This window comes from Scyliorhinus torazame, chromosome 19, assembly GCF_047496885.1.
Source record: "Scyliorhinus torazame isolate Kashiwa2021f chromosome 19, sScyTor2.1, whole genome shotgun sequence".
Taxonomy (NCBI): domain Eukaryota; kingdom Metazoa; phylum Chordata; class Chondrichthyes; order Carcharhiniformes; family Scyliorhinidae; genus Scyliorhinus; species Scyliorhinus torazame.
The window spans coordinates 63,169,093-63,184,689 of NC_092725.1; the positions used below are offsets into that span (position 1 = coordinate 63,169,093).

Sequence of the window (15,597 nt, forward strand, 5' to 3'; positions counted from 1 at the left end):
AATCAAAGCACATTTATTATACACAGTAATCACTACTCATGTACAAATTCTATGTCTAACCTACTTCTACAGCTAACAGGCCAATACTTAACTTGGAACTGGCCCACCAGGTCAGGGAAACGAATGGCCTTTCGGGTTCTGAGCCTGCGGGATTCGAAGTTGGTACAGGTTGGTAGCTAGGAGTGCCTATCTCGTAGCGAGCGTTGAAGTTAGACTTACAGTTTTTGAACGGCTGTTGAAGAGTTAAGAGAGCTGGAAGCGGTTGAAGAGAGGTGGAAAAGGGCTGGAAGAGAGAGCGCCTTGAACTTGGGTCTCAATTCTTATAGTCCCCAGGAGCTTCCCGCCTTTCGGGGCAGACCCTGTACCTGGTTCCAAGTGATTGGACTTTGTCCCAATCACTTGGTTCGATTTTCTCCAATGCTGGAGCGGTTCCCTGATCGATGGGCGGTCTTGAGGTGGTCGTTCACCTCCTTTTGTGTAGGCTTCTGCTGGCGCTGAAGAGTCTGGTTTTGCTTTATGTGTCTAAATGTTGCTCATTGTTCCCGGGAATTGCTCATTAGTATGCAGATGGCTGATGTTTTGTTATGCTGATGGTTGCTGGTATCGATCTTGTCTGGCCTTTCCAGAGGTAAATACACAGTCAACCTGCAGCTGCTCGTTTTTGTCCTGACTTTCCCATCAGCCTTTGCCGTTCGCCATTTTAAATCGGGAGTTAGCCATTTTAAGTGGCTACATTCCCTCCTTGTGATCCTAACGCTTTGCGTTAGGATCACATAACTATGTTGCTTTCCATTCCCTGACCTGGCCCCGAGGGGGGGGGGGGGGCACTTCCTTCATGGCCTCTGCACTGACCATAGCTATGCAAAAAAATTTAACTAACAATTCTAAGGGCGCTATGTCAAACAGGGACATGCATTACAAAATAATAAACTGGGAACCTCTAACTATTCTTCATACACTACACTCACTTCAACATTTCATTATCCTAACTTCCTCATCCATACAAACAAAATCATAGCAGTTTACACATCAGTCTTCCTGGCTTGGCAGTCAAGCCCAGGATCGTACAATTTGCTCATGTACAGTTCTTTACATTTCTTTATTTACAATAAACGCAAGTGAATGTTCTTTATTATAGGTCGGGGGTCTGGTCGTATCCGAAAATAAGGGATCTGATCCTATATACCAGGGTTCGAGCGCGGTAGGCTCTCCTTCTCCATTTCCGTAGACGCGTAGTCTGCACTATGCAGCAGAGTATCGCTAATACCAGTAAGGTTTCTATTACACAGGACAGGGACTACCAGGTTATAAACCTGGCACACCAAGATGATGTGGTGTCGCAGTTGACTGGGCTCTGGGTACTGCGGGGAAGTGAAACATTAACGCCTGGGGGGCTTGAAGTCATGGGGTTCGGGTTCACGTGCAACCAAACGTCCATAAAAATGATGCTGATCCATGTGGAGGAAGTCCTCATGGGCTGTTTAGCACAGGGCTAAATCGCTGGCTTTGAAAGCCGACCAGGGCAGGCCAGCAGCATGGTTCGATTCCCGTAACAGCCTCCCCGAACAGGCGCTGGAATGTGGCGACTAGGGGCTTTTCACAGTAACTTCATTTGAAGCCTACTTGTGGCAATAAGCGATTTTTATTTCATTTCATTTTTTCTTCTCTTTCCTTTTCTTCTCTTCTCCGGTCCTTATAGATTATAGAATTTACAATGCAGAAGGAGGCCATTCAGCCCATCGAGTCTGCACCGGCTCTTGGAAAGAGCACCCTACCCAAGGTCAACACCTCCACCCTATCCCCATAACCCAGTAACCCCACCCCTAATGGCAATTTTGGACACTCAGTGCAATTTATCATGGCCAATCCACCTAACCTGTACCCTGAGGAAACCCACGCATACACGGGGAGGATGTGCAGACTCCGCACAGACAGAGTCCCAAGCCGGAATCGAACCTGGGACCCTGGAGCTGTGAAACAATTGTGCTATCCACAATGCTACCGTGCTGCCCTGGAGCTTCTGGAGTTCTGTGGAAACAAGCATAGTGTCTGTAACTATCTTTGTTTAATATCTCGTACGATAGTGTGTCTGTCCTGTAGTGCCAATTACTCCCTTTATAATTGGTCACTATGTGTGACTCCCTCATTTTTTTTTCAAAAATCGAATTTTAATACAAGACACACTTCCAACTAATGAACCAGTGCGAGCCGTCTCGCAGACTGTGCAATTTACCATCCAAATGTTTCAGGATGTAAATAGCATGTGGTTGGCAACCCAAAGGTTACCTAAAACAAAACAAAACTTTTTGAACGAAAAGTGCCAAAATGCGTATGGACCACGACGGGTGAGATTTGGATGGAGTCCCCGGGTAGGACGGCTACCAATGCCGTGTCTCTCCTACCCGAGCGTAGTTGACCGGGGGGGGGGGGCGCCCTGATCGATGGGCGGTCTTGAGGTGGTCGTTCACCTCCCTTTGTGTAGGCTTCTGCTGGCGCCGACGAGTCTGGTTTTGCTTTATGTGTCTAAATGTTGCTCATTGTTCCTGGGAATTGCTCATTAGTATGCAGATGGCTGATGTTTTGTTATGCTGATGGTTGCTGGTATCTATCTTGTCTGGCCTTTCCAGAGGTAAATACACAGTCAACCTGCAGCTGCTCGTTTTTGTCCTGTTGGCTGTCTTTCCCATCAGCCTTTGCCGTTCGCCATTTTAAATCGGGAGTTAGCCATTTTAAGTGGCTACAGCTTTGGTCATCTGATTTCATGGCTCCAATATCTTTCCTGTTAAAAAAAAATACATATACAATGAAGCTCAGTCCAACAAGAATGAAAATCAAATTCATAACTTTCCAATTAATAAATAAGGCAAGAGCAACCATTCTAACTATTTTTAATGTTAAATGGGGAATATCTCCACTGGAAGGTGAATTAGAAGCATGTGGGAAGATAAGGTGGGCATAAACTTCATTCCTTCATCCAACCTCACCTCAAAACCTAGATATGCCAAATACCTCCCTTTCCCCTCCACGCATCGATCTGCTGTAGCCACTCTGCTCTTATGCCACCATTTAACCCTTCTAATGGGATCAGTTTATTTACTTCTGACCCAATTCGCCCTCTTGTGGATAGAATCCTGAAATGAGAATTTTGCTGTTATGCATGCCCTTGATCCATTGTCGACCTGCTCTAGTTTGCTAAACTGGCATTGGATCTTGAACCATAGTGCCATAAGCTGCTATAAGTCCTTTAAAAAATAAATGAGCAACATAGATCCCTTGAGCCTATTCTCTCGTTCAACTAGATTATAGCTGATCTGTACCTCGGCTTCATTTACCCGTCTTTGCTCCATATCCTTTTATATTGATCTTGAAAATTCAATTGACCCAACACTTGGTGGTGCTAAAGTATATTAAGATGCTTTTTGATTTCATTTGTCCGTGGCTTCACCATTATGCGAATATTCAAATTTGGATGACCTGACACTAATTTCTCTCATGCCATAGTTTGATCCACTAATTTAGTGTCTCTACTTCTCTTTCTAACATTCTTCTCTCATTTTGATTTCCTGTGCCTCGTCGTATCGTATCATGTGCATGCTTGTGTCTATAAGCCCATCGCTCCATTACCATAACTGTTGAGAAGCTGAGGTCCCAGTTCTCCAGCAAAAGGCTGAGGGAGGAACATCAATTAGAGCAGGACTGGACAAGTCAGCAAGAATGTCAGGGCAATACTGCTTCTAACTGAATTGTTATGAACCTTAGTCGGTTGTTTCATGTTTGCCTGTCGTGGCTGGCTTGAATAAAACACTTGCAAGTGAGGGAGCAACAGGAGTGGGAATTATGAGACGGAAAAAAAGAGAAGTTAGGAATGCTCAGCCGTTCGCGGTTAGAGTGATAGTGGGAAAAGACAGTCAAAATCGACAGAAAAATATTGGGAAGTGATGGATGTTTAGAGCAGGCATTCTTCATAATCCTTTCTTCTGAATTGGGGAAACTCCTGTTAAAGCCTTTGCTGTTTTGACTACAGTTTTCCTGGAGTTATGGCTAAATTTTAAAGGTAGTCTGTTGCTGTAATTTAAACAAAATTCCTATTAAGTAATTGGCTTTTTAAGTGTGAGGCTTCCTTGTTATCCTCACACACCCATGGATGAACTTCAGACCTTTGTTGCAGAGGCTGCATGAGTCCCACAGCAGTCCTGATAAGATAGGCACTGGTGTGTGGCACCAGGGGAGGAATAGAGACTCCTGAACCCCACCCCTAACCCCAGGTGTGGTACTGATCTGAGTCAGTGACACACAAGTGTCCATGAGTCATGCAGCATGGTGTTGTCCATGAAGACAGCTTGGAGATGGAGGCAGTAACCAGTCTGCCCAGGCAGAGAGGGGAACAGCGCAGTACTATGGCAAGAGGTTGTTGCACTCACCCCGAAGTTTTTTGGCGAACTGAAGGACCTTGCGATGTCACTCTTTTTAGTAATTGGATTTGACACCGATATAAAGTCCAGTTGGAGTGACGAAAGATTGAGCCTGACAGGAGGCCAGCGGCCATTGTTCATGAGATGCGAATAACATTTGTGCCACCTGTTAGCGGGAAGAGAAACTCGCCATTGGCAGAATTGCAACAGAATTTTATGTTGGCGGGTTTCTAAATTTCTTTGGGTCTCTGCTCATATTCACTATGCTCTTTCACCATCAAACTAGCTGACGGATGGTTGGCAGAATTTCACCCATTGTATCAGTTTATTCGGAAGCCTAGAGTGGTGCAGAAGATTAAATGAAGGTTATTTTCAAAAATAGAACATGGTGTCTGAAGAGGCACTTCGAATCTATTGATCGATCTCAAACACAACACTTTTTAACTTTTAACTTTCCTGGATTGGATTGGATTGAATTTGTTTATTGTCACGTGTACCGAGGTACAGTGAAAAGTATTTTTCTGCGAGCAGCTCAACAGATCATTAAGTACATGGGAAGAAAAGGGAATAAAAGAAAATACATAATAGGGCAACACAACATATACAATGTAACTACATAAGCACTGGCATCGGATGAAGCATACAGGGTGTAATGTTAATGAGGTCAGTCCATAAGAGGGTCATTTAGGAGTCTGGTAACAGCGGGGAAGAAGCTGTTTTTGAGTCTGTTCGTGCGTGTTCTCAGACTTTTGTATCTCCTGCCCGATGGAAGAAGTTGGAAGAGTGAGTAAGCTGGGTGGGAGGGATCTTTGATTATACTGCCTACTTTCCCCAGGCAGCAGGAGGTGTAGATGGAGTCAATGGATGGGAGGCAGGTTTGTGTGATGGACTGGGCGGTGTTCACGACTCTCTGAAGTTTCTTGCGGTCCTGGGCCGAGCAATTGCCATACCAGGCTGTGATGCAGCCCGATAGGATGCTTTCTGTGGTGCATCTGTAAAAGTTGGTAAGGGTTAATGTGGACATAAAGTTTAGGAATACCATCAGTAGCCCAGATCTATGAGTAACTTAGGTTTTCACACTTATTAATCTTCATCCTAAGCACTGGCTCAACAAAAAGTAAGGAAGTTTGTGTCAAATGTATAACTTTATAGTTGTATGCGTAATTAACAGGTTGAACACTTGCCAGGAAGATCCCTGTTTTATACCGTCCCCAAGTCAAATTTTTAAATGTTAATTTTCCATCTCTTGAAAATTGCTTTGTTAGTTTTTCGCTGGCTTTAACAATTTTCTTCTTTTCGCCTCAAGAACACAATTAGGAGTAGGCCATTCAGCCCCTTAAATGTGTTGATAGATCATGGCTGACCTGACTGACCTCAACTGTCTTGCCCCATTCTCCCCCACCCCCCAACATTATAACCCTTGATTACCTTGTTGATCATAATCTATTTGACTCTCCCATGAATATAATATATCTATCTGCCTTCCAGATTTAACTTCTAGCCTCCTTTCTTACAAGTCAGCTTTTTAAAAATCTGTGTTCTGCTCTTAATAATGTAATTTGTTAGATCATTTGAAATGGAGTGGTTGGGTTTCATGCACTACATCTCAAAACTGTAAATCTTTTATAGAAGAACAAGCATATGATTTAATTGCACATAAAACGTCAGAGAACACCCTTTCCCAAGTAATGCTTGGTAGGCACAAAGTTTTACTGCTGCATTTCAAATGTTAGAACTACCAGACCATAATTCGACTCTTCATACGAATCACACCATTGCATGAGCAAATGTTTGAATGCAAGGTGACAACTACAGCAAGGTGGGTAGAGTTTGCTGAGAAGTGTTCTTTTAGCCCCTTGGGGAGAGACCATTTTTTATTAATAAAAGCATTCTACAGATAAATTTTCACTTTGCCTTTGACGAACATTGTAGCTTCCTAATAGTCTACTGTTATTTCAAGCACAGGGTACTCCTAACCACAAACGAGTTCTCCGTCCCTCAATTTGGAAACCACTTTCTATACTTGCAAAACCGATTTTAAGCAGACAATGTACTTATGAAGGCCTCACCTGGTTTTCCCTCTCAAACAGAATTCATGGCTGCTATTGCAAAATTGGTCATTTTTTGATAAATTTGCCATTCTGCTAGTGGCAGAGTGCTACTATATTTGTTTCAAAGATCAGTTACAGTGGTAAAGTCATTACAAATCATTTGCCTGTGAGGTACTGGTAATGAATGCCCAAGAGTAAAGGAAAATTGTCCAAAACATAGTGGTGTAGTAGCTTGCAAAGAAGGAACAAGAGAGCCATGGTTAATTGTTAATGCTCAGTTAGCTTCAAAGTTGGAACAACAGGTGTGGAATGATATAGAAGAAAAAGATTGGCAATGTCAGAGAAACATCTCACAAGCTCTCCAAGTTACACGTCTGATTCATAGAATTTCTTAATAGAATTTACAGTACAGAAGGAGGCCATTTGGCCCATCGAGTCTGCACCGGCCCTTGGAAAGAGCACCCTACCTAAGCCCACAACCCCCAACCCTATCCCAGTAACCCCAACCCAACCAAGGGCAATTTAGTATGGTCAATCCACCTAACCTGCACATTTTTGGACTGTGGAAGGAAACCGGATCGCCCAGGGGGGAAATCCACGCAGACACTGGGAGAAAGTGCAAACTCCGCACACAGTGACTCGAGCCGGGAATCGAACCTGGGATCCTGGAGCTGCGAAGCGACTATGCTAACCACTGTGCTACCGTGCCGCCCATTTGAACAAGTCATTCCTTTGTCAATGCCCTGCACAATTTGCAGCATTTGAAGAAAACCTCGGCAACTCTGTAATTGATTAAGCATGGCTTGATTAAGCATGGCCTTGACGTTATCGCTCGGGTCACAAGAACAAATTTTTAAGAAATCTTAATATTTAAGAATGGGAAGGTTTGGAAGAATGACAACATTTGTGTTGTGTATATTGGACAATGGTTTGAGTTTAAAGTGGCTAAGAACTGAATGTAGATGAAGCATTAGTGAGAAGAAAGGCTTGCATTTTATTTACTGTCTTTCACAATTACCTGACTTTTCAGCCCATTTACAGTGGAGTCACTGTAATATTGTAGGAATCATGGCAGCCAATTTTCACCACAGACAGCAATGCAACAGTTAATTTAAGGCCTAAATATTGGCAGGAATAACTCTGTTCAAAATAGTGTAATGGAATCTTTTTTTGCTCATTTGAGCAGGCAGACGGGGCATCAGTTTTAATGTCTCCGCTTGTGACTTTTCGTAATTAGTTGATCCACAGTTCAAAAGGCAGCATGATTCTATCTGATTTTGAAACGTTTCTTTATTTACAGGATCTGCTGCATACGGTTTTCAAGAATGGCAAAGTTATAAAGAGCTACACCTTTGATGAAGTGAGGGAAAATGCTCATTTGAAGCCAAGGGATTGGGGAGAACTCCCATAAATTCAAGTTAATGTCAAATATATATATAATATATATATATATATATATATATATGTATGTGTACACAATGATGTCAAGTCTGTTGCGTGTTCAATGCACAGATATATGTATCATAACTGTTTTAAAATTTACCGATAAAGTTAAAAATTTATAACTATGCTGTGCCACATAAAACAGCAAATGACACCCACCCGTACCCTGATCATCCAGTGCAGTTTGCATTTTTAACTAACGCTTGCTGTACACAAATTTTAAAAATGTGTTGCTCTGAACAGCTGCTGCTTGTGTTGTGATTTGTACATTGTGGGGTATAATAGTGGTAACTAGAAATTATGAACATGTGCAAATGTTGGTCAGGTGTTTGAACTGGACAACCAACTTCAGTGAATAATGTTGGCCAATATTGGAAATAATTTAAATATATATATTTTTTAGTGTACATATATACCAAACCCCTTTTCAATCTTCCTATTTTATGAAGTTTTTGCTTTTTAAGGGGATTCTATTTTATAATTACAGACCTTGTTCTGGTTTGGGACGAAGGACAGTTTGCCGATAGGAAAGAGTAGTTGTGACTGTTGTACAAACATTTGGTATTGTGGTGAACAAAACCTTTTAGCACACGTGTTTAGATTTTGACGGGATGGGTAGTTAATAGTGCACTTTTTTTATAGACCTATTTGTGTGTTGAAAAATGTATGCTTTTAAAGAAGATAAGCACTGAGAAAAGAAAAGTATCTAACCACAATAAAATTTTGCAGTTTGATGGAACAGTCAAAAGTAAATTCACTGTTGAAGGACTTTATAGTTTATCAATATTCATTAATTTTGATTAGACTTGCACTGCACTTGTTGAACCCCAGCCTTCTATTTCTTCTTTCTTCCAAAATTGATAGGAAGGACACTTTCTTTTGAGATGCCAAGTTTGTTTTGCCTTTTTCCTTCACATTTTTTAAATTCAGCTAATCATCCCAAATAAATGTTTCTACACTGAGGTAACAATGAAAGGGAGGAAGAAATTAGATGTCTCAATTAATATACTGATAGAACATCAAAGTAAACATAACTTTTACAATGAGGGGAAGAGGCGTAAACATAACTTTTACAATGAGGGGAAGAGGCAATAAAAATATAAATGTTATTCCAAAGTGTAAAATTCTACCTTCTACCCTGTTCTACAGAAAATTCAAATCCTGGGACTGCTGTATGCACCAGCAGTGTGTTGCATGTTTCCTGTATTCTGTACCATTGTTTCATGTTCCCAGATTTGGGTATTGCTTTTAATATTTCTTGATATTCCTTACTGTAGCAATATACTTAAACAGTAAACCGGATTGCTAGACTATGCAATAGGATTCTTTTTTTTTAAATCATGTCAGGTGAACATATCAATTCCATACATCTGTGAAATGACTGGAGAAGAACCTTTTTGAGCTGTTTGGGTGTTGTGAATTCAGTTTTTGTCCCACCATAGGTGTAAAGCAGAAGTACATTTGCTATGGTTCAAAAAGACAATGATTTAGTCTCAAATGGTTCATCAAATTTGAACATTTAGTAATATCATTTTCTCCAATCTATTTTGCTGCTGATACACTGTAATCATTAATACTAGGAAAAACATGTGCAGAATATTATCCAGCTGTTCAAAAGCAACTCTGGAACCTCAAATGATAGAGGAAGTGAAATGAAGGGTTGTCACTGGAACATTCAAAAATATCTGTGCTTTAATACAAAAACACACCACTTTAAAATTGTTTTTTCAAAATGACTGACATGTCCAATTACTGTTTCTAAACTGAACCGCTTTACATAGTGATCCAGTTTGGATTATTCCAAATTGAAAAATGTTACTGTCTTTGCCCTCCCGATTTAATTTAATGTGAATAAATGTGTTAAATGAAAACTTGGAGTGTAATGCTCCTTGAAAATACATTATTGCCATTAGGTAACCTTGAAGAATTAGTATGCCAGCAATTTGTTTGAGGTTTTGATGAATGACAAGTTAAGTTATGGAGTTGCATAAGTGATGCAAATCGTCACAATCCAACTTGATCTGAGAATTGAATAACCAACACATGGGGAAACTGCTTTAGAGAGAAAAAAAAATGTATGTCAGTGGTCATAATATTAATCAAGTGAGTAAAACCTCCAGCATACCAACCAAATATTTAATTTTGTTTCATTTCAAACTCTTCAATAAGCCCATCAGGCTTAAAGAGTTGAAGCATTATTGTTATAAGCCTTGTTTTGAATTGTTAGTTGCCTGATGATGATGCTCACCTTTTAAATGAGTTAATTAACAAAGCAACATACCTTCACCTGATCAAGAAACATCCCATACTTGGGATGGTTTCTAAGTGGGTTTTGTTAACCCAATTTTCAGTGTTGATAGTTAGTATTGGTTGGATGAAGCTTTAGAAGCTCTGAAGTGGAATGTTAATGAATACCTTCTTGCCTGTCCTTCAAGAATTCTTGTAGATTTCAGTGACTATCTGTTTCCCGTATAGTTTTAAATCTTGTTTAGTTGGGATATTGGTTGCATCAATATAATTCAGTTGAGCATTTTCCCTCCCACTAGTGTAGATAAACTGATCTGCAATTCCTTAGTGTTTTACTCCAGCCCTACATTTGGAGTTGTTAGATGTCCTGTGTAGCTCCTTTTAAAGTTTTTCAATATAATCCTTTGATTTCCTGAGTATTCCATGGTGTATATTATGTTGTGAGGAGTTTTGAATAAATTTCTACAGCTTTTGCACAATGTATGCTTACTGCTTTTAGACCAGAAAACCACTGTTACTGCATTTGTAATTCATGGGCAATTATGTACTGCTGAAAAACTTGACGTTCTTTTGGCCTAGAGTTCAATTGGTCCCTTCTGGAGAAGATTAGTAAAAATGCTCTATTTAATTACTCTTGCTGTCATTACCACTAATTGTTACATTTGGATTCACTGGACCATATTCTCTAAAAGCACAAGTGAAATATTCAGAGTCCTTTATCTTCATAATTAAATCAAATCTAGGTGAAGCTCTATAAAACAAAAGCATCATATTCTCAGTAGCTGAAACATTAAGCTTAGTCAAAATACATAAATGAATAATCCAAATTATGTAGTCAGTGGTGAGGGGTCAGTACTTGCCATTCAACTACGGGACTTTTAAGGGACAGTTTCCTGTCGTCAGGTGTTTGATTTAGTGTGGCTCCCTCTACAGGCTATGTGTGACAGAGCAAGCCAACAGCATGCCTCATCAGAATATTTAACTTAGCTGTATAATCATTTAAAAAAATATATTTTGGAGTACCTTTTTCCAATTAAGGGGCAATTTAGCGTAGCCAGTCCATCTAACCTGCATATCTTTGGGTTTTGGGGCAAACCCACGCAAACACTGGGAGAATCTGCAAGCTGCACACTGACAGTGACACAGGGCCGGAATCGAACTTTGGACCTCCGTGCCGTGAGGCAGCAGTGCTAACCACTGCACCACTGTGCTGCCATATAATAATGCAAAGCGAAATAGAGCTGTGATCAAAAGTAAAAAATGACCTCCCAACAATTAGTTCTGAAGATATGACACTCATATTAGCTGATTGGTTGATAGTAAGATGCAGCACCCACCCAATTTAAAAAAAGTAACTTGCACGCATACACCAGCAATAATGTTTTCACGTGTGTTTCATATGTAGCTAAGTATAGCAACTTCATGCTCTTAGATCTATTTCAAAGCTGAGTCTGGCAAGATACCAGTAATGGAGCAGCAAGGCAAATCGTGCTTCTGTGAATGTGGAGACTAGCAGTTGCTGTCTGATTTACTTCATAATATGTGAGCGCTATTATCCTCCATTATTAAAATAGGTTATCATGGACTACATTTTCCTTGAAATTGGGGTTTCACTGCACTCTTAGTCCATTTATCCTTCATTTATTTCACTTTGAAAATTTAACCATAAGGTATTTTAACTTCCTAATTTGTTGTTTGAATAATTCAATGTGATTTGATACTTTACCTGCTTATTGACATTGCTGCTGCTCACCAAGATATTGCCTTGACCATGGTGCCAGATTTCAACTCCCTTCAGGGCGGGGGGTGGAACCATTGCATCACTCTATCTTTTGTCGGCAGCTTCTCTTAACGGTCAGTAGCACGTGCAAAATTCAGACCAATCTCGTATTAGCAAATAGATTTCCATTTTGCTCATAAATATCTATTTATAAGTCTATTTATAAGTCAATTTAATTGATATCAGATTGAGACAAAGTAAAAACATTGCAAATGTTGAGAAACAAATAAAAACTGAAGGAAGAATTAATAATGTAGGTTGATGACCTTTTGTCAGAAATAGGCAATTGTTTTCCAGGGAAACATTTTTTTTTCTCTCCAACTTCAGCTCCATGATGTTTCATGAATTTCTCTGTGCAGATGCTCCCAAACCTGATAAATATTTCCAGTATTTTCTGTTTTAATCTGATGGTTTTCTAGAATTGTAAGTAGTGTGCATAGAAGATTAAGGGTTACAGTGGTGAAGAATGAAGCTGGATTATAATTGGGGCTTTTGTGAGCCCAGTCAAAATGAGACGGCTTGACTAAATTTAAAAATTTGCCTTGAAACTCATGGGCAATAGAAGGGGTTACCAATTGCAGCAGTCCCAATTATGTAAAATGCTAATAGGCATAAGGTGAAGGAAACAAATGGTCTGTTTTGGTTTCTAAACCAATAACACAATTAACATTAATGCTAGACATATGCTGTTTATTTGTATACAGCTCAAGACAGTAAATTAGATCAGGTGGCAAATTTAAGAAAAGGTTTGGGTTGCGATTGCATCAAAAGGTTTCCAAATGTCATAATGCCAAGGGGGCTGCAGAAGGATTTGTACAGGCTAGGAGAGTGGGCAATGAAGTGGCAAATGAAATACAATATGGAAAAGTGTGAGGTTATGCATTTTGGAAGGAGGAATTTAGGCATAGACTTTTTGGGGAAATGCTGTGGAAATCAGAAGCACAAAGACAATTCTCTTAAAGTTAATGTGCAGGTTCAGCAGTTAAGGCAAATGCAATGTTAGCATTCATGTCAAGAGGGCTAGAATACAAGACCAGGGATGCACTTCTGGTGCTGTATAAGGCTCTGGTCAGGCCCCATTTGGAATATTGTGAGCAGTTTTGGGCTTACCTAAGGAAAGATTGGCCTTGGAAAGGGTTCAGAGGAGGTTCACAAGAATGATCCCTGGAATAAAGAACTTGTCGTATGAGGAACGGTTGAGGACTCTGGATCTGTACTCGTTGGAGTTCAGAAGGCTGAGGGAGGATCTTATTTAAATTGACAGGATATTGCGAGGCCTGGATAGAGTGGATGTGGAGAGGATGTTTCCACTTGTAGGAAAAACTAGAACCAGAGGACACCATCTCAGACTAAAGGGACGATCCTTTAAAACAGAGATGAGGAATTTCTTCAGCCAAGGTGTGGTGAATCTGTGGAACTCGGACACAGAAGTCTGTGGAGGCCAAATCACTGAGTGTCTTTAAGACCGAGATAGATAGGCTTTTGATTAATAAGGGGATCGGGTTATGGGGATGAGAAAAATGTTAGCCACGATTGAATGGCGGAGCAGACTCGAGAGGCCTGGTTCTGCTCCGATGTCTTATGGTCTAACTGCCGTGAGATTCCCAATGCTTGGCCCGGCGAGGCCACCACAGGTGTAAAACGTTAATTGGTCCACTTAACGAGGCCCCACAAGCTTCACACCGCAAATGATAGTTTTTTCCCCCACCCTGCCTGCCTGATTCGCTGGGATTGTGCTCGCCTACCAAGGGGAGAGCAGCAATCGATCCTCCACAGCCAAGCCCACTCGGCACACAGCCATGCCTCCGAGAAGACCAGCCCCACGATTCGGGCAGATTATTGGATGCGCTTGAGTTGACGGGGTGCCTTATCCCCTGAGGGTCCTAAAGAAGCAGCCAGTGCTGCCTGGCAGGAAGTGGCAGCAGCCGGCAGCATGGGGAGTGTGACGGGACCAGCACCCAGTGTCGTAAGGTTAACTACGTCTGGGCTGCACGACTGAGTTGGCACCTGACCCCTCCCCTACCATGAGTATGTGCTTGGCACCAACCCTACATAGCACCGTTCCATGCTCTGGCCCATCCATGTGCTACCCACGCCATCCTCCCCTCTCTTTCCCACCCCCATAGTCCCATTCTCTCTCACCCCCACGATGAACGGTGATGCCCCCTGTGTCACCACAGGAGAGGATGGCTCTCAACAGGCGGGCAGTGGGGCGCTGGACATCAGAGTCCTCACTTGCTATAATGAATGGATCCTGGAGGTCAAGGGGTGGCAGAGGACAGATCTGTCCCCAACGTAGAGGGTGCCGTACAGTGCAGTGGTGAGGCTCCACTGGCCCCCACATAGATGACCTCTCTGAGTTGTTAATGCCATACAGACTGACTCATCCCTCCCATTGACCACATGTCCATTCTCTCACAGAATCTCCATCCAATGACACCAGCCCATTAGGGGGGTGGTCACACCCTTCCCATGGGACACCTCAGAGGAGAACTCCTGATTTTGCCACCGTTGCATCACAGCTGTCAATCCCCACCCTCCACCAGTGCAGAGGCACACAGCTCGGTGGAAAGTGTACTGGAAAGGCTTTTGGGGGGACATCAGGTGGGAGCAGGAATGCACAGTCATGACAGCAGTTGGAGCTCTGCTGAATCCCAGGACCCAGCTGGGTCCCGTTCCGATGCTGAGCCTCTGGGCCAGGTTTACCCGGAGCTGATGCTAGGGTGCAGCCGTGAGATTCCGAGGGGGATATCAGTGACCCCCCAGGTCCCAGAGGCCATGGGGCACAGCAAATGGTGCAGGCAATGTGTGGCTCCAAGGCAAACACTACCACTGCGGTGGTGACCGCAGTGGAGAGTCCAGTGCACAATGTTGGCAGCACGAGTGGAGATGTCCAAGGTGTGGCTAAGTCAGTGACAGCCATGGCTGAGTGCCTCGATAGCATGACCCAGTCACTGGGGTATGTGCCCCAGTACCAGGTGGACCTTGATAAGGCGCTGCGGGGCATATCCCAGTCTCGGGTAGGTATTGCCAAGGCCCTCCAAAGCATGCCCCGGTCGCAAGGGGAGATCGCCCAGGCACTGCGAGCCATGTCCCGGTCTCAGGTGGGCATAACTGCAGCGCTGCAGAGCATATCCTGGTCGCTGGGGTACATGTCCCTGTGGCAGGTGGGCTCCAGAACATCTCGGTCACCGAGGAGCATCGACGCTATGCTGCAGACGCTAGGGAGCCGCTAGGGCTGGCAGAGCCAGGTGATAAAGGGGCAGCCAGTGCTCAATTCAGCTAGCCCTCCATCCTGAGGTGAACCCCAGGGCCCTTGGGCACCAACCGGGTGGAGGGGCTGCTGGGTGCCAACCCGGAGCCACCCTATGGAGGGGCAATGGCGGCCACCCGTTCTCCCCTGAATACCCACTGACAATGGCATTTCTTGGAGTGAGCACCTGGAACAGGGCAGCACGATGGGCCATGTTCTGCTGGCAAGTATGCCGGGGCCGTCTAGCCCCCAGAGTATGCCCACCAGAGGCATCAAAGCCCCGGGACACGGTAGGCAGCAGACTGCCTCCACTGGCCTGTGCATCCAGCAGACACATCTAGACACAGCGATAGAAAACGGGAGGTCATGGATCACTGAGTGGGAAGGGGGCGGCACCATCGGGGGGTGGGG

At 42.9% G+C, this 15,597-nt stretch overlaps 1 protein-coding gene across 1 annotated transcript in view; it reads left to right on the top strand.

The window, feature by feature from the left end:
• Nucleotides 1–10,632, top strand: part of nampt1 (nicotinamide phosphoribosyltransferase 1) — a 43,363-nt gene extending 32,731 nt beyond the window's left edge. The window contains exon 11 of the mRNA XM_072484422.1: nt 7,764–10,632. Coding sequence (XP_072340523.1) covers nt 7,764–7,874 — 111 coding nt within the window. The 3' untranslated portion in view covers nt 7,875–10,632. The remainder of the gene's footprint in view (nt 1–7,763) is intronic.
• Nucleotides 10,633–15,597: the final 4,965 nt, after the last annotated feature.